The sequence below is a fragment of the Anarhichas minor genome, unplaced genomic scaffold (assembly GCF_050575085.1).
Source record: "Anarhichas minor isolate MPS153535 unplaced genomic scaffold, ASM5057508v1 ptg000009l, whole genome shotgun sequence".
NCBI classification, from domain to species: Eukaryota; Metazoa; Chordata; class Actinopteri; order Perciformes; family Anarhichadidae; genus Anarhichas; species Anarhichas minor.
In genome coordinates, this window is record NW_027466455.1 from 2633935 (window position 1) to 2656057 (window position 22123).

The 22123-nt window shown below is 41.3% G+C and overlaps 1 protein-coding gene across 36 annotated transcripts in view; it reads left to right on the forward strand.

Moving 5' to 3' along the window:
- nrxn2b (neurexin 2b) overlaps nucleotides 1–22123 on the forward strand; it is a 528601-nt gene that overhangs the window by 86023 nt on the left and 420455 nt on the right. For 12 of the 36 annotated variants that reach the window (XM_076087043.1, XM_076087044.1, XM_076087052.1 and 9 more), the window contains exon 3: nucleotides 16332–16344. The exons of 17 other annotated variants lie outside the window; for them this stretch is intronic. In XM_076087043.1, the coding sequence (XP_075943158.1) occupies nucleotides 16332–16344 (13 nt within the window). Of the gene's footprint in view, nucleotides 1–420; nucleotides 454–6220; nucleotides 6233–9298; nucleotides 9308–16331; nucleotides 16345–20636; nucleotides 20649–22123 lie in introns of all 36 variants that reach the window. 7 more of the 36 variants (XM_076087035.1, XM_076087034.1, XM_076087033.1 and 4 more) reach the window with 4 other exon arrangements.

Below are 22123 nucleotides of genomic sequence, written 5' to 3' on the forward strand. Positions count from 1 at the left end.
GTGCTCTTTTGTTAAATGTATTTGACTTTGTTTTTTTTCCCCTTTTTGAGATAAAAAGCATTCATAATACAGTTTCCAAGAACAATGCCAGCAAAACCTAAATGGCTCATGCAACACAGCAGCAAAGAAAGATGAACCACACACAAGTCTATCCAAAGAAGTGCAGAATCATAATGTTAGAAGTCTGACTTCATTACAGCTTGACAAAGCGGTTGCATTGTAGGAATACAGATCTAGCAGTCTAACAACAACCTTTAGAGCAGCAAAACGTTTGACAGTTAAAAGTGAAATGCATCAGTGGACCTGAGACATGGCATATACACGTCTGGCTGAAGGTGGTATTCACAAACAGGATGTAAATAGTGTGGATTGGCTTGAATCTCTACCTGTAAAGCTCTGCTGGCCCCCTTCTACACGAAGGAGCAGCTGCTCTACTCAGAGTTCCCTCTGGATGTCTGAGTTCCTCACCCTATCGCTAAGGCTGAGCCCTCTCTCCCTACCAAGGAAGCTCAATTCAGCCGCTTGTATCCGTCATCTCATGCTTTCAGTCACTACCCAAAGCTCACGACCACAGGTTAGGGTCAGAACGGAGATGGATTGTTAAATTGAGTGCTTTGCCTCCCGGCTCAGCTCCCTGTTCACCGCAACGGTAGGCGGATTAATTACACAGTTTAATGTTAACCACGGCGGTGTGAAATAACGTTTTCCTGTTATCTACCAATATTCAGGAGCCGATCTCTGGTAATGTTACATTGTTAACAACTAATCCGTGTTTAAATTGACAGGTTACACTATGATGCGTTCAGGCTCCGTTCAGTGAAAATGAGTATTGGTTAAGTTAAGTGTTCACATGTTATCTCGGAAAATGTAGTTTTGGTGAGAAACTTGATTAAATCCAGTTGCATGAAGGATATATATTTCACTGCAATATGAAATATAATTATGACCTGTTTAACCCGAGCTCTAAGCAGCTTATAATACATCATTACAACTACTAATGATAAGAGTTGTTTTAATTGATACAAATACAGTCTTTTATTTCCTTATTTGAATTGTGTGTTTTCATGAGGGGAAGACACTAAGTCAAAGGAAAACATTTAGAACTTTTGATTTAGCTTTTTGGTTTACAGACTTCAGAGTGGTTGAAATGATATTTAGCCTGGAGCCTTGTAGACCAGCTGCTCTAATCAAACAACAATATGGATCATCAATGTTCAGCAATAAGTCTCGGCAGCAAAAAGCGATCTCTAAAAGTTATACGTACGAACCGTGAGTTGTATGATCTGTTGCACCAGTGTCTGCTGGAGCCGCCCCGAACAGCCTGTCCATCTCATGCTCCATTTTACCTCGTTTAACTCGTGAATAACACTTTGAGATACTTGAACTCCCTCGCACGGAGCAGTGACTACCTCCAAACCTGAAGGGGAAAATCCATCGTTGTCGGCAGAGAACCATGGCCTCAGACTTGTAGGTACTGACTCTCACTTCGCAAACCGCCCCAATGCTCACCCAACTAGCAGTGTTGACAGAGTAGTCGGAACTTTCATGCCCCCTTCCACGATACCGATGTTGTCAGGACCCTCTGACGTATTAGTCTTGATATATTTTCATCCTTTGGACAGCAAGGTCCTGCGACACTCTGTCTTCATCGCCACTCAGTCGCTTGCCAAGAATGACTGGGAGAAATGTAGTTATGATTGTATTTTGAGATTTGATCTGCTTACTTCATCATCTTTTAAAAGTTGATCCGTAGATTCCTCGAACACAGAATGACAACTTCTCTGGTCGTGTTGACCATAGGATGGCTTGTGGCCTGAAACTAGCTGTTCCCGCCTGTGTTCAGTCTTGATACAGAGTATTTCAGTCATGGCGTATGCAAATCAGCTTATTACCCACTTATTCCAGCAAGCTCGCAGAGCTGAGTGGCAGCTGGCGCTAAACTACTCAGATGTTCAAAGTTACTAATGGACAGAACACAGTACACTGGAGGGAGCAAGGTTCTAAATGTAAAACACATATGTAGTACACTATTAGTGGATTCGATCGGTTGCTAATCACACAACCTTTGCAGGTTGAGGGTTTTGGTGTGCAGTCACCGTGTAACATAATCAGTGATGTCAAAGCACTACTTAGCAAGCCTCAAACCTGTGCCTTCGGTAGTGAGTGACATGCATATTCATGAACACTTTAATTACATGCACCTCCACAATCTAATGCAATTCAATCCAACTCTTCTGCTATAAAGTCTACTTTTATGATGGCTGTAATTACAGTTTTTTTGACACTGTAATGGAAGTGTTGATAAAGTATATATTTTTTTTTGCATTGAGGTCATTACTGTTGAAGATATTTGACTGGACTATTTTGAGGGGGTTCAGAAGCCTGAGAGTGTATTCATCCAGCTTACACATGAACTTTAATTCAAGGTACGCCGTTGAACTTTAAAGACTCAAATTGTACAAGTGTTCATCATTTTAAGACCTCCTTTCACAAACACATCTCGGTCTAATCTGTCAGCATGAGCGGTAACCGCTGTTTCAAAGTAAACTACGATACCCTGACAAAGGTCAATTCATACAGTATACTTGGGAAAGTAGCATACATTTGTGACATTGAGCCAACCGCGTTTTTAGTCCTTGCCATGTTTTTATTTGAATCAAAGACGACACTGAATCCCTTCATTTTGAATTACAGCGCAGTAAAGTTGGCGGGTTTGGTCGGTTGCAGAACGCAAAACAATGTTTAACTCCAGGTTATAAACTGTATTTAAGCTAATAATAATTAAACAGGTATTATCTCTGGGAAAATAGCAGTCCTTGTTTCTGATATGTGTTGCAGATGATATTGATGTCCATGTGACCCAAAATACCATGGACCTCTCAATAGGCTACTATTATTTATTTTTATAGATATTATTAACCCAATCACATTTTTTTACAGTGTACATATTTTACCCAAAATATATTTGTATATGTAAGATCTGATCAGAGAACACATTTATTAGTTGTACTAATCGGTGCTTAATTCGTTTGTTGTTAAAAAGTATAATAATGGGAATCGTCCATTCTGAACACACTGTCGTGACGGCTGCAGACACAAACCTCTTGCAGGACTCAGGCAGAATGTTGCCCATTGATATCTCTGGTATACTATTTCCATAAAAAAAATCAGGATCACTTCTGTCATACAATTACTTTCCCAAAAGGCAAAAGGTCATAATAGGCTAAAAGACTGAAAATTGAAAATACTAAATGAATAGAAGAATGAAATGTGTGCACGAGGAGGGGTGTTGATTGTCACATCTGCGTGATGCCTTTGCGTTAACATGTTCCATGCATGTGTTTCTATTCACATCCCCGACACCAGTGTAGCAATGCCAATACCTTCCTTGTCTCATACACAACTCTTTCTCCGTTGCTGTTGTAGCAGACCAGGAACAAACAACAGGCGTGTCTTTCAGCTCGGGTGTTTTATTTGCGCTCGCCATAGTGTGATTGACTCACACGCCAACCCGCTTGCTAAGTGTTGGTAACTAAGTATGGCTCAAAGTTTGTTTGCAGAACTTGGGCTTTTAAACTTTGGTTCTGCAATACTTCCATCAATCTGCATACCGTGTAGTGACTCTGTACCATGAAGGTTCTGCACCATTACACGAACCATTACAGCCCGGCTGTAGACCAATTCAAAAAAAGCGCCTATATTGAGGGGCCAAGATTTAACACTAAAAAAACAGTACACCAAGAAACCACAACATATCTATAAAGGCATATCAAATGTAGAAGATTCCTGCGTCTTCATCTCAACATGTTGACTTTAATAGCACTATCTATATGCACTATATGTATCATTCATTAATGCTTTTACATTTCTTTGGGAAATAAGATAAATGTTCGGGCCATGGATATATATTAAAGGTAGATACTCTGTGGATTGATAGTGTAGAATGCAGTGGACTGTGGTTGGGTTGATGACTTGCTACCTCGAGACACTCCTTCACCTTTAGTTAATTCAAAATACAATTTGTGTGAGCAATTTCTGGATATGACAGGAGAGCTGTAATATTGTCAATGCCATTTATACGTGAGGTATGACGTGGTAGGTTTGTTTGTTTAAACATTAGCAATGCTTACTCTATCAAACATAATGTATATTTCCAAACGCCTCTTGACCACAGATTGCAGTCAGGAAAGGATCAATGGCGCATGTAATCATTTCACTCCTAATCAGGGTGTTAAATGCATTTGAATCTAACCAGATATTGAACACTATCATGCTGATATCTCACAAATATGCGATGAGACATCACCTAGCTCTGCTAAAAATTGGCAGAGTGACAGAAAATCTGTAGAAAGTATTGCAACCCGTGACTACTTTAGTGCGGAGTCCCGCCCACTTCTTCTTGTCCAGTGACCCTGGGGTCAGAAGTACATCCAAGGAAGAGAAAGGCATCTCTTACCTTTTAATTCCTCAACATTTATTATTGTCTGTGCATAAATCTTTCACCCCGCACTTCAGACTCACTGGGAAGTAAGGATAATGTCCTAAAGTTGGCATCAGTTTGGACCTGTATGACATATTAAAACTATACAAACTTAATTTAAACAGACGAGAGTTCATGAAAACATAAAAAGAAAGTTAAAAGAGTAGACCTGTAACTCACAACAAGACAACTCATGGTGGCCCTCCACAAAATGACTGTACTGTTGCATAATCCTGGGAACGTAAAGAAGAACATCATTTATAAACTTACTTTTTAGACTTCTTTAGCAATTCAGTTGCATTGAAGGATTTAGTAGATCCACATACATTAGGTTGTTGTACATGAAGATGACCAATGGAATCCTGCGTCACAAACACTAACATTTCCCAAATGACTTTCCAACATTCCAACAAAACAGTCCCATGAATCTTTAATGAGGGTGGATACACATGTCAGAGTTACAAATGAAAGCAAATATATCAACGACTATTGACTCATTGATGGAGGATGGAGGCCGATATGCCCAGTGCAGTAGAGTCAATTCATTCTGTATCTGTAGCTGCTGCCCTCGCTCCCTTTTTCTTTAAAAGCCTGAACCTTTAACCCCAATGTTTTTCCCCAAGATTCAGTGGTGTGACCCTATTGTTCCATCCTCTTTTTATAACATTTGTATTCCTTATTTAGAACAGAGCTTAATTGAATGTGGCCCATGGGGCATTCATCTTGGGGCTGTGTGGTCGGAGGCTGGAAATTAGATCCAGGTCAGGTTTTTACATGTTGTAATTAAGGTCACCAGGGGCAAGAGGGAGCGGGAGGAAATACGATGGGGGAGGAGGGATGCAGGAGCACAGGAGGTTGGAGTAGGAGATGGAGGGAGAAGTATGGAAGTGGGAGAGTAAGGTTGTTCCAATGAGCAGTTAAAGACATGGGACAAAAGAAAGATAAAAACAAAGGGTTGGAGTCCTGAGGAAGACAAAGGGAATAGTGTAATTGTTATATTTACAGACCAGATGAGAAAGTGAGGGATGGGGAACTCAATGAAAGAGGGATTAGGAAGATAAGGAGGATGAGCAGCATATAGACTGTAACATATTTTCACTGTTTATCGGCTGACTAAAGGCATTTTGTTATTACAAGCAAAGCCAAAAGGCCTGTGATTACAACGTTCTTGTAGTTTCTTTTCTCTCTATCGCTCCGTGTTTGACTGTCTCACTTTCTCTGTACTCGTCTGCTTCCCAGAGAGACAAAGTCAAGACGGTGGGGGGGGGAACTGATGAAGACAGGGATATGGTGAAATAGAGAAGGGGACGGGGAAGGAGGGGGGATGGAGAGATGAGGCCCATCAGGAGATGAGTGTAACAGGAGTAGAATGATAATGACCAGTGAGCCCTTGCTTTCCACTGCTGTCTCTGCAATGTCGGTGTCACCGGGAGAAATCCGCAGAGCATGCATGTACTGTAACGTCTCATCTAGTCCCTGCCTACACATGGCCTCTGCACTCTCCGACTCAAATCAGCGATACAGAAGCTGCTATAAACCCCTTGAGAGACCAGGAACTCCCAACAATTACCACAAGGAACATCAAAGGGGTCATACTCTCATAGAATTAATCATCCCCTTCTATGACACACAGTCATACACACTTACTGAGATGAAGCAGTCATGATTCATCTCCTATTTCGACAGTTTATGCATTGTTCGATTGCATAAAGCTCATGAATACTCGCTCTGTGATAAAAGCATTTCGACGAGGTTAGCGAGCCAAGAGTTAAAACCACGCTCTAGTACCACACTGCCTCTAATGTTCTCAAAGCATTTAAATGTAGACTGCAGCAAAATTGAAAGCTGAATAAGTAAATTCTAGGCAGCATATTTAATAGTCTTTTCAGGAAAAAAAAAGAAGCTCTGGCCAGCCGACTAGAATGAAATGTAATGAACAAAAATAATCACTCTCTTTCACAGTTTCTCTCCCTCTGTCCTGGAGAAAATTATATTTCTGCATTTAGTAAATAAAAAAGAAGACGGGAAAGCTAATCTCTCTGGTGGAAGAGGAGGACGGACTAATGAAACATGTTGACACATGTATTAGAGGCTGCCATAATTGAATAAGGGGATTTGGAAGAGGGAGAGAACATTATTAAGATATGTGGGGATTTAAAATGCAAGAGGGCCGCACCAGCGCAGGGAAACGTCGTCTTCTAGTTGTGTTGAGAGAAAGAGGCCTGGATGTTATTAGTCCTGCCTGTCTGTGTCCATATTTTATGTTTAGTTCTATTTACCTTAAATAGATATCTTTGTGAGAGCACAGCTGGTATGTCTAGTTCAGATGAATTTACTAAATAGCTGTTATGGACTCAGACCTTTAGCTTTCATGCTTTCATTGAGAACCCATGAAATCAACTCAGCACAGCAAATGTAGCAAGAAAACACCTTTCCAAAAAAAAGGATAAAACAAATCTAAGCAGAGAGTCGGTAGGTCTCAGAATGTTATTAGGCGCCCAGAGGCATGATGGGTGGGGTGTGCCTCACAGGGGGGTGTTGTACGTGTTGTATCTGTTTTGACAGAACTGTTTTCTTTCCTGAAAAGGGGGAAAGAACTGAAAGAAGCTCGTTCTGCCTCAGGTTTCCAACCATCTACAACCTTCTCTTTCCTACTAATTAAGATACTGTCGATACGGATACCATCGCTTCTCTGCCTTTTGATTCAACTTTAGCCTTAGTGTTTAATTATTAGTATTAATTAGCTATCACCATGCCGTATGCCTCACTTTGATTCCTGGCCAGTGTAACTTTCTTCTCAATCGATCCCACTTAAGCAAAATCAAGTAAGAACAGCAGGTAACACTGGTTTCAACCTGTGCTGTATGAAGAGGTGCTCTGAAGTAGAATGTGGATGGTGCAGTGGTCGACTCCTTGCTGTGTAGGAGGACTAACTTTAACTCCTTGAAGGAAAACAAAAACTTCATAACAAAACATGTTAATAGATGTTGCTCGATGTTAATTGTTCTGTTAATTAATGCAACGTTACACAATTTCTGGGTTACATAGTTACTCGTTTCTTTCTAGCATTGCACCCACACATCAAAGTGGATGTAATGACACACGCATGTAGTGACAAAAGAGCACACTACACCATGCTGACATGTTCCAACCACACGTTAACGAGAGGTGAGATTACAGGCCAGGTGAGGCCTGAGCTAGTGACAACTCCAGTCATATATCCCATCATGTACCGTACTGTGACTGCGCTCTGTCCTTCCCTCCGGAGTGTTCCAGTCATATGGGCAATTAGTAGACATTCACACTCTTTGAAAGCATTCCTCCCACTCACCTCCGGTAATCCCCCCCACTGCATGTCATTTAGATAATTAGATGTACTAAAGGTAGGGGGATTCATCTTCTTGAGTTACAGGACAGTGCATGTATTAGATGGAGCTAATGATTCTCTCTAATTGACCCTCGGTTGTAAAAGTGCTTCTATTTGCCAACTGCACTGTCGGCGGAATACGTTTGACATTTTAAACGTCAAGGTGTGAACATTAATATTTAAATATAATTTAAACTGAGTAGGTAGCGGATATTGTATTCATTGACCGACTGGTATAAACAATGACTCAACTAGGAATCAATAAAATAACAATCAGGTATGTGTTGAAAGGCCTACTCGTGTTCCTTTGATGAACAAGCATGAAAGGAAAACAAACACTTCAATGAGTGACAAGTTAAATATCAGAAATATAAAACAATTACCTCAATGCCTGAGCATCTATTTAAAAAAACACATCTTAACGATATCTATTAAATCTGTAAGATACTGGAGAATGAATGTGTGTGGAGCATCTAATCGTATTATGTAAATGTCTTCTCTCTCACTGGGAGGAGAGATAGCTCTGCGTTTTGCAGGTCATGACCTTTCCCAGCCGAAACGGCCCAGTTTTTAATTCCTCTCCAAACATTTGAGAAATGACTCACAGTGACCTTGACAGATCAGAGCTACCTATCTGTATCTCCAAATGGGCTTAATTGGGCAGATGATGTGTGTAGTCAAGGGTTTTAACATATTACTGAGGCTTGGTGAACCACAATAATTCCCCCTAGTTAAGATAAGAAGCCCGTGCCAACTGTCTGGAGTGCTTTCTGTGAGTTCGCTGTGCGCTCTCTGCATCAAGGTGAGCTGTTGAATGAGACAGACGGTAAGATTCCTTACCAAGGTTACTGTGAAGTAACAGGTCTTCCTTTTAAAAAGAAGTCTTCACAATTAGTTAGCTGCTCTTGCATTGCACTGCTTTTGTCACAGGTCCAGTTGCTAAGTGCATGCACTAATCAGATATTGAAAGACTTGACTGACATCTTTTTACCTTTTGTGATAATCCTTCCTTACTCTGCAGCGTTTTCTTCCTGGCAAATGAAAAGCAAAGCTGGTAAAAGGTTGTCACAGCCTTGTGAAACATTTTACACCAGGCAGAAATTCTCCACCTCAATTTTTCCTCTCGCTAATTTTGAGAATTCATAGTGCAGTGCGTGGTTTTGTGCTCGCCAGAGCATACAAGCAGAGTCAATGAGGCAAGCGGAATAACATTAGATCCCCTTGTTTGAAACTGCAATCCATGGAGCAGGTAGACGGGGTGGGGATGGAGGGAGGCTCTGATCAAGTGCATCACTAATGACTGCTGCTCCGAATGTCAGCGGGGACGCAGGGCTACCCTGACGGTCGCCTTCTTTGCTGACATCACACAAGAAATATCAAATTACAGAACCAGATCAAACAGAGGGCTGATTTTCTCCGTGAGCACAAGAGGACGGGGATATAATGAGGAGGAGGAGAAGGTTGGGGGGGAGGAAACGTGACATCACATGAAGCCACAGGAGATGGCAAGATATAGAACTGCTCAAACGGTGTCATATTACTGTATTATCGCTATTTGTCTGTTTGCACTCCGAATTCCCAAAGCCAGTTTGCAAGCCTTTTTCATTCCTGTGATTTACTAAGTGCATTGGCTTTTAAAGATAACACGCGGAATTGCAGCAGTTATTAGTATGCCTGTGACATTATGTGCAAACAGAATAGTCTATGAGCTCTGAGATCTGAGCTCGCACTTCTGACGGGGCTGTCAACATTGATGGTGCACTCTAATGAATCCCATTTCACACTGATCTCGTTCCTTTAAGATAAAAACGACTTCCATTAGGAGCTGGTGCAGACGCAAGGAACAGGCCTGCGTCCACAGGTAGCATGCTTGTTTCACCTCCACCGCTCGCAAAGGGCCTCTGTGTGAGGGGATTGATTTTTACAACAATGCCCTCCTGAGGAAGTTTAGAGTAAAACAGTGAACAGGCAGTGCTCATTTAATCTATGTGTGTATTTCTACACTAATCCTTCCCTCTGACTTTCCTCTTTGTATCTATTAATCTGCATGCATTTGTATTTGTCTGGCTGTCCCTTCGGCCATCCAGTTTGACTCCTTTTTGCCTAATTCATATTCATATATCATAAGCAATTATGGACCTGCACAGTTAGAAATGGTTAGTTCCCAGCTTTAATGGAGAAAGCATTAATGATGAAGTTAATTAAAGTCCTGCTGTGAGACATCAATGGCATCAATTCAGGGCTTATCTACGTAATATATTCATAATGTCTTAATAAATAAAGTGATAATCTGAGTCCAGGAAAGTTCTTGTCATCTCAGCCGTTCTACTGTCTGTCTCCACAAGAGAAATATCAGTACACGGCTATAGAACATTAATCTGCAACCGTTATTAGTCTTCTCAGAAACAAATAAAGACAAATTTATTATTTATTTATTCTTGCCCTGTCTCAACATTATTTGCCCAACTCCTACTTTATTCTGTATAATGAATCATCATCTTACACTAAGCCTGCTTCTTTAAATGATACATGGGGAATAGGTTATCTGTGTTCAGAGGGGAGGATTCCTACAGCTTACTTGTTTGTCAAGCAGAATGGACATCAATGCTAATGTGCTCACCAGAATGGTCCGAATTCACATATTGTGCTTTTTGAGGGCAGTGTAGGGGACGGCACAAACAGCCGCTTTGTGAGTATATCATACATTTATCAAATCCTAGTGGCCACCTGCTCTTACTGATGAATTGTAGTCTTATTGGCCATAAGAACAACACAGTTTATCGGATCATCATCAAATATGTCTTTATACGATACACTGCATGACTACAGTGTGGGATACACATGAATAGAAACAAGACCGCCAGGATCACAATAGGAACACACAAGCACTAACAATGTGTGCATAACAAATTCAATAATAATACATTTTGTCTCCTATGAGTCAATTAGGAAAATGTCATACATGTGTTTCTTAACATTGCTGAAGGTTCTGCAAAGAGAAAGATGAGCTGTGGAATAGAGCAGCTCAGATAGTGCTAGAGTCCTGCACTGGGGAGTCTCACATTGGGTAAATAGGTGTAGCCAAATTGACCTTGAGCTTTTAACACTGGAGCAGATCTCCAGCAGAGGTAACTGTTCACTTGAACTCTGTAATGAAACACCCATAGTGGGTGAATGGATGTAGATGTGAACCCGCTTTCCGGTTGCTGCAGTGACGACAGCTTTGCTTTTTCTGTGCAAGTTAAGGACATTTGGGTCGATGCCTTCTCTGCTACACTTGTCCTATAAATCCTGCCCTGCATCCACTCATTCATTATTCACTTTCTGCACCCCCCCCCCCCCCCCCCCCATCCCATCTTTTTGGCTTCAGGATAAGCTCATACCATTCACTTTTTCTCGACCTGTCACTCTTCTTTTCTTCTCCTGCTCACTTGCACTTTAAAAAGAGGTGTCATAGCGGTTTAGTTCCATTAAATTGTCTAATGCGTCTCATGGGGTTACAACTGTTGTGAAAACGACTTAAAAACAATTATTTTGGACGGGTTTCTACATTTACCAGTTTAAACAACGTTTGAAGTGTTGTCATGGGCTCCCAATCAAAGCAGTGTGGGCAGTGCTTGACAGTCCATCAAACTGTGTCTCGCAGGATAAATGAACTTTAACACAAAGGCCTTTCACTTTTTATTGTTTGGCTTCAAACTAGACTTCTCTGTGATTTACATTCATGCTGTGACACGTCACACTGGGAGAAACTTGGCGCCTCCACTGAAGCAGTTGAAGATTAAAGGTGCGATGAAGCATTCCATTATATAAACTCCGAAGCATTAACTGCTTATGTTTGGCCAAATTAAAACAATGGCATTAAAGCGTGGCTAAAACCGATTAGTGAACCTGAAGATGCCTGAAATTCAGGCCTCGGTCTTCCGCATGTGAATTATTATACACCTTATTAGTAAAAGCTGCGTTTATTACTGGAATTAACCTGAAAACATACAAGATAATGAGACTGAAAAACACATGAATACAAAACAAACACTATGTAGATACATATCTGAAGCCATATTAGTGGAAACCCTTTAGAATGCACTGCTGAATAGACTCATGACCATTACTGAAACATGTTCTGCTCATCACTAGTAAGCTGAACATGTTTTGCATAACCGCTGAAACAGTCGGTAGAAATGAATACATGTATTAGTTCCTTATATCTAAACGACCCCGCCCCCTCTGTAACCCTGGGTAAAAGGGATTCTAGATTACAGACCTAGACCTACATTCTAATCTCTTTCAAATCCAGAATGGCACACACATCTGGCAATCTAAAGAGCTCTTCCTTATTATTATTTGGAGTTATAAAATGCAGTGGGCCGTGCATGTTGTACCTGGGCCTTCAGTGCTGTCCTACTACAGTTGAATCACCTCCTAATAACCTCATTATGACGCCACAGCTACGGGTTATTATTTGTTTCGTGTTAAAGCCGCATATTCACATAACACTGCAACATGTAATAAAATGTTACATGAAGCTGAACACCTACAAAACCCAAACTGCAGAGTGCAGATACATGAATACGTGCATGACGGGACGCTGCGTCATTAACGGACAATGCTCAAAATCAATGTAATTAACACAATGACAAACTCATAAGAACCAGTCACATATATTCACATGACAACAAAGCATGACAAATCAACCCAGCAGACCTGCAGCAGATCCACGCATTCCACCACACAAGAGCACGAGCCATTCAAATATTACTCATAAATACGACACGATAGACAAATGCGGACTGGCCACGGGCGGGCCGCGGTTGTGGAGCTGTTTCCCTGCCAACGTGTTCGTTGAGTTGTAGATCCACTCGAGTCTCTCCAAAAGTTTTCAAAACCACGTAGCTTGTGTCCTGCCGTGCTGTGGTGTCCTCAGGTTAGCGTAGCGTAGCTCCAAACACCAAGACGCTCAGTTAAAATGAAACTCATTCCCAGCCATAAAAGGTGCAACGCTTCTCCAACGCTGTCAGCAAGAAATACCGTTCATACAAATCCTTTTCCTGGCTGAGTCAGGCTGCCAGCTGTGGGGTTGACTGACCATTTCTTACGATGTCCAGCTTTTCCTGAAATGTCCTTCTTGAGAAATGCGTTGTCAGTAACTCCGCCACTAAATCCGTTTCTCCTCCTTCAGCCATTGAGTGTTAAAAAACAAAGCTAGGTAAAAAAATAAATAAACTACACCAAGCAAAACCCTAAAAATGTTATAATTTCTTCCATATCTTTCGATTTTAACTCTTACTCCTCCAACTAAGCTCTGCTAGCTACCTTAAGTTTCGGTTCACAATAGTCACGTGCTCGCCCACTGACCAATCACAGCGCACGCTGCACCTCACTGCAGCGCTGCACGTTAACACTGAGCTGCGTGTTAATCCTGAGGTACTTGTAGGCCAGCTAGCAGGCTCTGACACGTCAAAGAATACGCCCAACATGTCAAATTAAAGATCTGATTGGTTGAAGACAATGACAATCAACAATATCGTCCCCATTCACTTAAACTGCACATGGATGCACTTGTGAGTCTGCAGGCCTCGGGCCTCTGTTCTTACCTAGAGACACAGAGGTGAAATCTGATTGGATAAAAGCTCTACTTAAAACAAGCTGCACTGGAAGCAGAGCAACTGAGGAAGACAGGAGCTGTGCAATGAGAAAATAAGATGATGGGAAAAATATTTTTATAAATTATAATACATGTAGTGAATTTAAGAAAAATTATTAAATAGCTATAACTTTGTGATTCTGTTTAGGCCAGCAGAGAAGGCCTTGCAGGCCCTGACGGCCCGCCACTTGTGAAATGTGATCCAAATGAATGCAGAAGGAGTTTCTCTCCAATGTTTCACACTTTATTGCCACTGTGATCACGTTCCACTTTGTGAATCCAGCCTGGCAGGAAGCTAGCAGACGTTTTAAAGCCACTTGTCAACTCTCGAGGGTGGCTGTTTGATATGCAAAGTTACATCGATGATATACTGAGGATTAGAAATGAAAGTAGTAACTCAAGGGATCCACTTCATTTCTTACTTAGTTAGGTCTTGTTGTGATAAATGCATGCAATGTGTTATTAGCATGCCGACATCAGGAAGCTTCTGTCTAGACTACTACATCAAGTCTTTACTGAGTGAATATTAAATAATCACACTGGCAAGTTTGAAGTCAGCTGTTACAGTCTCAGTTACAATCACTTTGACCTAACCAATTAATTGGTAGATTAATCAGCTAATACTAATATTAAATGTATAATTTAATCAAGCAACAGGGCTTGACAACAGTAAGCACAGGCCATTAATTTGGGTAGAGCATTACAGCATTAGACCAATCACATCCAACAGAACAAGCACACTAATCATAAAGGAACCGAGCGTAGGCCTTGATCGCGGTCCACTCCAGCGTTTAAAAAGTGCCCTTCTTAACCCCTCACAAAGCACCAAAGCATACAGAAATGGTGCTGCTTTATTAGACCCAGGGGAGCTTCCAAAGTGTCCTCCATATTACCGTCCTGCATAGACAAGTCGCACTGTGCCAAATGCTTCATTTCCCCTCCTTTTCCTTCATCTGTCTTTCTCTCTTCCACCTCCTCCTGACTTTCAAGTTCACCCACAATGTGTCCGTCTTTGTGTCCTTAAAAAAATTGTTATGACTTCCATATCCAATCAGATGCCTTTGCTAACTATTTTCAAATGAGACAGGGGGGCTGGGGGCCCATCGCCAGCTGAGCAAAATATTTAATGTTTATCATACAGATGATAACCAGCTCACAAAATGAAAGCATAACAGGGAGCATACCAGTTATCTATCAACATGTAATACGTTTGCTTCGCTGTGAACAGGGATAGACTGTAATATAATACTTTGATTTAAGTAATTATAGAGCACTTACAATATATCTGCTTATAATTGGTTTGTTTGTGCAGCACAAATAGCCCCTACTCAAACACTACTTTCCTTTGTTTTGTCATAGTGCAAATGTCTTCCTCGTAAACACTATCTTTCTATCTAAGATGAGAGAATATCTCTCGGTTTGCCCATTTTTGTATCATTTATCTTTGTATAAAAATCTTCCTTTTTTAGGAAAAACGTCTCTAGTCGTATCTAATGTTCAGCCTCCACATTCTGCTCTTGACTGACACACTCAGACACTTTCAATGGCAGGCTGGAATTACACATTGTTCTTGTGGGAGCTCCTAATGGCAAATCAGGGAGCACTTTGGTGTTTTGCCAGTAAGAAAACAAACCATTTAATGAAATCGGCGATCAAATGGGGATGTTTTTACAGTGACAGTTTTGAGAATGTCGACATAAAACGGAGCTCATTACCGAAAAAGAGGCAGGAAGCAGACCTAAGCCACGCAGGCTGTAAACGCTGACACTTCATCAACTGTAAAACCCTGAACAAAACGGCCCTCTTTTACTGCAAGCCAAGAAAACATCGTACACAGTGACAGCTTAGAACATCAAATCCCAGGAGTAATGCATTTGTCAGGGTTTTAGTTTACACATGTAGCATGTAGCTTTAATAGGTGTTTGCCACGTTTCTATGTGGATGCATGTGTTCGTATGCAATCATTTGTGTTTGCGTTTGTACTGTCAAGGAGTACTTGACATCAGAGGAGAGGTATGGGCTGAGGGTAGCAGGAGGGGATTTGGTGAATTACCAGACTGCAGCCTCAGCATCAAGTCCAGAGGATTAGAGCATGGACTGGGGTCCAGGAAAGAGATGTGCAGACGCACGAGGAGAGGGGGATCAGTGTGTGAAGCGTTGGTCAAACGCTGGCTTCAAGCGCTACCGAACAACTAAGAGCTACCATTTCATATATCAGACGAGCATCCTCAAGGTCGCCGGGATGCACAGCCTGATATGTGATGTGCCAGTTGAAATGACTTCATTATAACAGAGTGCAACACACACACACACACACACACACACACACACACACACACACACACACACACACACACACACACACACACACACACACACATTTAAAAGCACACTGGTTTATAAAGGACATGTGCAAAATGGATGGAAAAACTAATTTTCATGAAATACACAGATGTTTTGAATTTCGGTAGAAGCCATTTTCTTATTAATCCAATCTTAACCAAATGTAGGAGAAAATCTTTCATTATGGAAAAGGGCTGCAACGCTATTACAGAAACACACATCTGCTGTATTTGCATACCACTACCAATAACCTTATTTATCACAGGCCTTTCCAAAACAAGTCATAAAGTGCTTTAAAAATACATAACAGATCATTATTAGATACAAAATGTAATGGATAAAGTAATAATAACAAGTGAAGTGTGCATAAAACCCAGTAAGAACAAGTAAAGTAAAAACGGAAGAATAACCAATTCATGAGAGAGTGTGTTTAAAGATATATTCTTTAAAGGAGAAGCAGAGCTAGTCTGCCTGATCTCCTCTGGCAGGTCAACCAGCAGGATATAGTCAGTCAGTGATATAATCAGGGTCCAACCCCAAACGTGCTCTAAAAGTAATCAACAATGTCAAAATTCAGTTGTAAAATGTAAGCAGTGTAGAGATGCTGGAGTAAGCTTCATGTGGACTCTCCTATTATGTTTTGTGAGTCTCGCTACAGCGTTTTAAATAGATGAAGTGTGCAGGTTGTGTTGATTGTGACAGGAATACAGTCTGTTACAGAGGTTTAAGTGTGGATGGTATGAAAGCGTGAATGACGGTGTCTAGATTGTTAGCGGATACAAAATATATCATTTCTGAGATGTTACGAAGTTGCAGAAAGCGCGATTGAACGACTGACTTCACCTGTTGGTCAAAGTGAAGTTTGTTATCAAAGATAAAGCCCAGATGTCGGGATGGCGAACCTAAGTGAGAGGAGGAGTGCTCGCTGGAGTGGTTTGGATCTATGATAATGACTTCTGATTTATCTGAGTGTAAGACAGGATGGCATTTCGACCAGTTGTGTTGTTGGAGTCAAACTAGAAATACACCTGCAGATAGGAGAAATGGGAGGTGGGGGATTTTAAGGCACCAATGGCTGCATATAATATTTAATAAAAGATAAGAATGAAAATAATCTAAAATTGTTCCTGATATGCCAACCCAATGCTTAATATTTTCAAATAATATTACGTGGTCAACTGTATCAAAGGATGCAGTGACATTTCCAACCAGTAACATGTGTTTGGCCACTGTCAGCTGCTAAAAGTATATCATTAAGAACTCCAAGTGCTGTGACAGTGCTATGACGACCTGAGATGTTGCTTCATGTAATCAACGAGTGTCCCAGAAACTATTTATTGCAGACCTCAGTCAGGAAGGGATAGTTACACATTGGGCGGAAGTTATGTATAACTCATGAAAACCATTGTCTTTTTAAGAAGTGGTTGAACTGTAGCAGAATTAAAATAACCAGGCACTTGAGCAGGCAAAAGTGAGGAATTGATAATGGCTAGGACAAATACGGAGCTTGAGAGTTCTATTTCTTCTCAGCTGGAAGAATGCCCAGTGAACAGGAGGCTGATTTTATTTTAGTAATGACATTGGTGAGATATTTAGTAGTGACTGATTTGAATGCTTCCAGGGTGACGGGTGTTTTTAAATGCACACTGTGCAGGATTTGGTGTGCCGTCTAGCGGTGTGGTTACCACTTCACTCACTCCTTCCTTTCTAAGACGTTGGTAGGGTGAGCCACCGAGTGCAAAACCATAGCAATGCTATTCGGCTCAGAGATCATTGTTACCGTGTTAACACTCCTTTAGGAGCTACACGAGTCAGACGGCGGCTGGCGTTAGCACGGTTTTGCACTCAGCAGGTCACGTTACGGCTGTTTCTCTAGCATGTGGGAGATCTACTGTGACCTTCATGTAATGTATACATGTTAAAGGCTCTCGAGAGTGTCTTGTTTCTACTGTAAAAACTGGTCGGTGCAACACAGCGGACTTCGTAAAGAAGTAGATAGGAAGGGCTCATTCTAAGCTAAGGAAAACACAATGATTCTCAGTTTCAGGTGATTATACACAAATGAAATAATAGATCCCCCACATTAAAATCACCTATAATCAGAATACATAAGGTACATATACATAGAATCATCAACAAACAGCACTCCAGCTATCAAGCCAGCTTAGTCTCTCAACAGAGCTTCCTGCTGCCTCCTGTGGCTGCAGCAGGAAGTATTAAATATCAATGAATCATTTAAGAGCAATTAAGTTAATTAGAAACATAATTTATATATTTATATATATATATATATATATATATATATATATACAATATTTGCAGAAGGGTATAAGTTTCTCGGTTCCTTGATTGGTTCACTGAAGAGAAGGGGAAGGGAAAATTATTATATTAAAATATTGTGCACGTAGCCTTCATCCTTTGATCCATTTTAGCTTTAGCCTGTATCTCTATACAGATGGCTTGAATACTGGTGACCACAACGCGAGAGAAAGCCAGTCAGAGTATACAAATACAAATGTAGATTCCACACTGCAATGAGCATTTTCTCTTGCTTTTTCTCAATTAATTCCACACACAGCTGACCATTTATTTGATTACGGGCCTGCTTGTTAGCTGTGCTATCGTTTAAGTGCTACTTAATTGTAAAACTCTTCTGAGTTGGAATTACTGTATATGATGCTGCCCAGGCACCAAACACAAACACTCCCAGCATGCTGGTGGTATGGTGAGTGGTCAAACTCTGATAAGTCTAGCCTCATGAGGAGCCAGTCAATATGCAGTACAAGCACAAAGCATATTCATTGGATTGCAACAGCAACTCTGTCAACCGCATGTTGCTGCCTCTTGAATCCTGCTTCTCTTTTGTTCATTTCTCACACACTTGGGTGGTTGATGATTTGAGATCGATATGTGTAATTAAACCTTTTTGCCAGTTTGTAGTGGTGCCCAAAGTCAAGACCCAAGAATCTGTCATTTCAGCAAGTGCCCCAATACCACATATATTTCTGTCCAATTGACCAAACATAATGCATTTTCTTGTCCAAATTTGGAGGACCGTAATATTTCAATGTGTTCACACATATGTGTTCTCTGCCCAGAAGATCATATGTGCTTAGAAGGAAGCAGATGGCGTGTTGGTCCCTTCCTTCAGTTGGCTAATCACTTTCTCCCATTTTTCCCTCAAGTTGCACTCACGGAAACCTAACTTGCCCAAGCAAGAACCACAGGGGTATTTCTCACAAATATGGCGTGGGTGTTCGTTATGCATATATGATTGACATAGCCTCTTATAAGAACAGTGTGTAGCATTTAGGGGGATCTATCGCAAGAAGTAGAATATAATATTTTCTTTCTTTAATGTACAATCACCTAAAAAAAAGAATTCTTGTGTTTTCGTGATCTTAGAAGGAGCTGTTTATATCTACATGCAGAGCGTGTAGTCTTAACGAAGCCAGCCACCATGTTTCTACAGTAGCCCAGAATGGCCAAACCAAACACTGGCTCTAGATGGGACCTTTCGTGTTTTCCCATCAGACACAGAGTTCCCCTACATGCTTGGTACACGGTAGAAGTTTCAGTTGCAATCTACAACCTCACCACTACATGCTACCAAATCCTACACACTGGACCTGTAACCTGCTTATGAGATACCATATTGACCTTGATTATGAGACACCACCCTTTTTTTTTTTTTTCAAAACCCTATTTTTGAAAAAAACTAATTGGAGACTTTTTTAAAGAAGATGAGATAGAACTCAAAGATCCTCCTCTGTTTTGTTTTGTTTTAATACAAAAATCTCTGATTTATTCAGCCAATTTTAATTTACTTTTGAGACTAATATGTATTACTTAAAAATAAAACAGAAATTGCAAACCAAATCACACTAAATCCCAGGCTTTTGTTGGGCAACTATGATGTCTCGCACATGTTGTCCGTCAAGACGTGCCTGGAAATTCCGGGACTAAAACTGAGGCTTCACAGAGTGGGATGAGTTCCCCGTCTCATGTCTACAGATGGATCCCTGATGCACTGGGTTACAGGTGGCACTGGGAGAGTTCCCTCTCCGGTGAGCCGAGTGCCCGGGCCGTCCGCTCCAATTAGCTCAGCGCCAGACTTGACTTGCATGGCAGACGTTAACTGGTTTTGCTTGCCAGGGTTAAAGCACGTTGTTCGTTCTTATTCTTTTTGAAGAACATTAGCCCACCCCTGGGGTAGGACATGATAGAGCACACATGGCCTCAGGGTGTGCTTTGTACCTTCTCTCCTTTCATTCTTCTACTGTTATTTATTTAAAGGGTCGCAGTGTAGTGGTGAGGCCAAAAGGGTGGTTCTTCTTTGCCCCTGACCGTGGATTTTTACAAAAACAACCACCTTCTCCAGACTCAGGGTTATTGCTATTATTCTTACTGTAATTAAAATGTTATCATTTCCTCAGATCACAATTTATCAGCGAAGCAGTCGAGTTGTGCTAATTGTGTGAGTGCATGCTAGTAAGTTGCATGCTTGGTCTACTGACCTAACCTTTACAAACACTGACCCTCCATGGGGTGAATGTGAGTTGCTTGCTAATAACTTATTTTGTTTCCCCCAATGAAGGCAACCTTTCCCTAAGGTGACCCCTTCTGTAAAGCACATACATCATTTTACAATAATTACACTTCCCACAGCAGTACCTTGCCTTTCCTTGGCTTTTATCCTAAAACAAATGTGCTGTGTCCCTGTCAGAGAATGGTAGACTGTGACCCTCACTGCACATGTGGATATCTCTAGACTTAAAATAGGAGCACAAGGAGTGTGGAAGGTAAGAGCAGTAGTGAGAGACTGTTGAAGAGAAACAGCAAAGCAGAGATAAAGACGTAGAAAGGGAACTAACGCTCATGAATCGATCTTAATTTATCTATTCACTTATTCCCTGTTCAAGTGCACTGCTTTGAAAGTCAGTGTGGCATCAGTCTTACATTTCATTGTTATACTCTGTGGTAAAATGTGACTCAGATACAATGCAGAACACCACTGAATAGCACATTAAACTCGCTGCTTCGGCAAGAAGTTCCCCCTTTGTGAGAATCGATGTTCTTTTGAAGTTTCCTTGATAGCTAGCACGGCCATGTGCATTTCCACACTAAAAGGTCTTCAACTCATGTGCTCAAAGTGAAATCTTGAGCCAATAGGGACTCCCTGTCTCTATGAATACAATCTGTTGCACCTCTCAGCAGACACAGTGACACAACTCGCATACATAGAGAAGTGATGTCATGTTTAAGCAGAGAATCTTATGTGAAGGCCAGACAGTGGATGATTATGTTTCTGTGACATCTTGAGGGGAAATGAAATGGAGGCACTGAATGTCACATGCTGATCTCTTTGCTCTGTTACCGATTAACAGCCCCACTTCAAATGCTGTAGCTTAGGCACATTGTGTTCTTAGCAATTGGCTGGATGAACACTTGACTTCATGTCAAACTTTGTAACGGCAAAGTGACTGTAGCTTATTAGTAATCTCTGTGACGTTTCATCTAATACCGACAAGGGATGTCAAATAATTCAGTTGGATATCTGACAGCAGGTAATGGGCAAGCCAATAAAGCCTCAGTGAAAAATGCAGCGAACAGCAGATTACTGCGACAACAACTAGTGGATGTCATTCTTTGTAATGTGTTGTACTTACACACACTTAGACAGTGGGCTATCATAATGTTAAAGTCACCTCCCTCTCAGTCCTGGTTCTGGTTCTCCTGTGCCTCCCTTCCCTCCAGTGGGCCCCAGCCTGGGTCCCCCAGCAGCTTGGTGTCAGTGTTGGCTCCCAACAGGGACTGGCAGAGCATGAGGTTAAGCTCTGCTCCTGGCTGGAGGCGGAGCTGCTGCTGCCGGGTCCAAGACTGCAGCGAAGCAGGACCTGGAACCTGCGTGATCGCCTATGATTTTGTGCGGAATCCAAACTGGTGGCATTGATAAAAGAATAACTATATCTGCTCGCTGATGATCTCTTTTACTTATGTAGGTCATATAGAGGCATCCATATTTGCCTGCATCCATTAACTGAGAAGCTCTATGCAGGGTTCCACATTATCAATATTTTGAATATTGCATGGAGGTAAAGTCCTGTAAAGTTTAGTTTTACAGGTATGCGTTTCATCCAGTAGATGCATAACATTCTTTACTAAAATCGTATTTTATTTGGTTGTCAGTAAAAGCTTTCTGTGGTAACCTTAGAGCCATTTCATTAGTGTAAACCATGCACAGGTGGTCATGCTGTGGTGAACCCCTAGCGTGGGATTTCAGGGTATT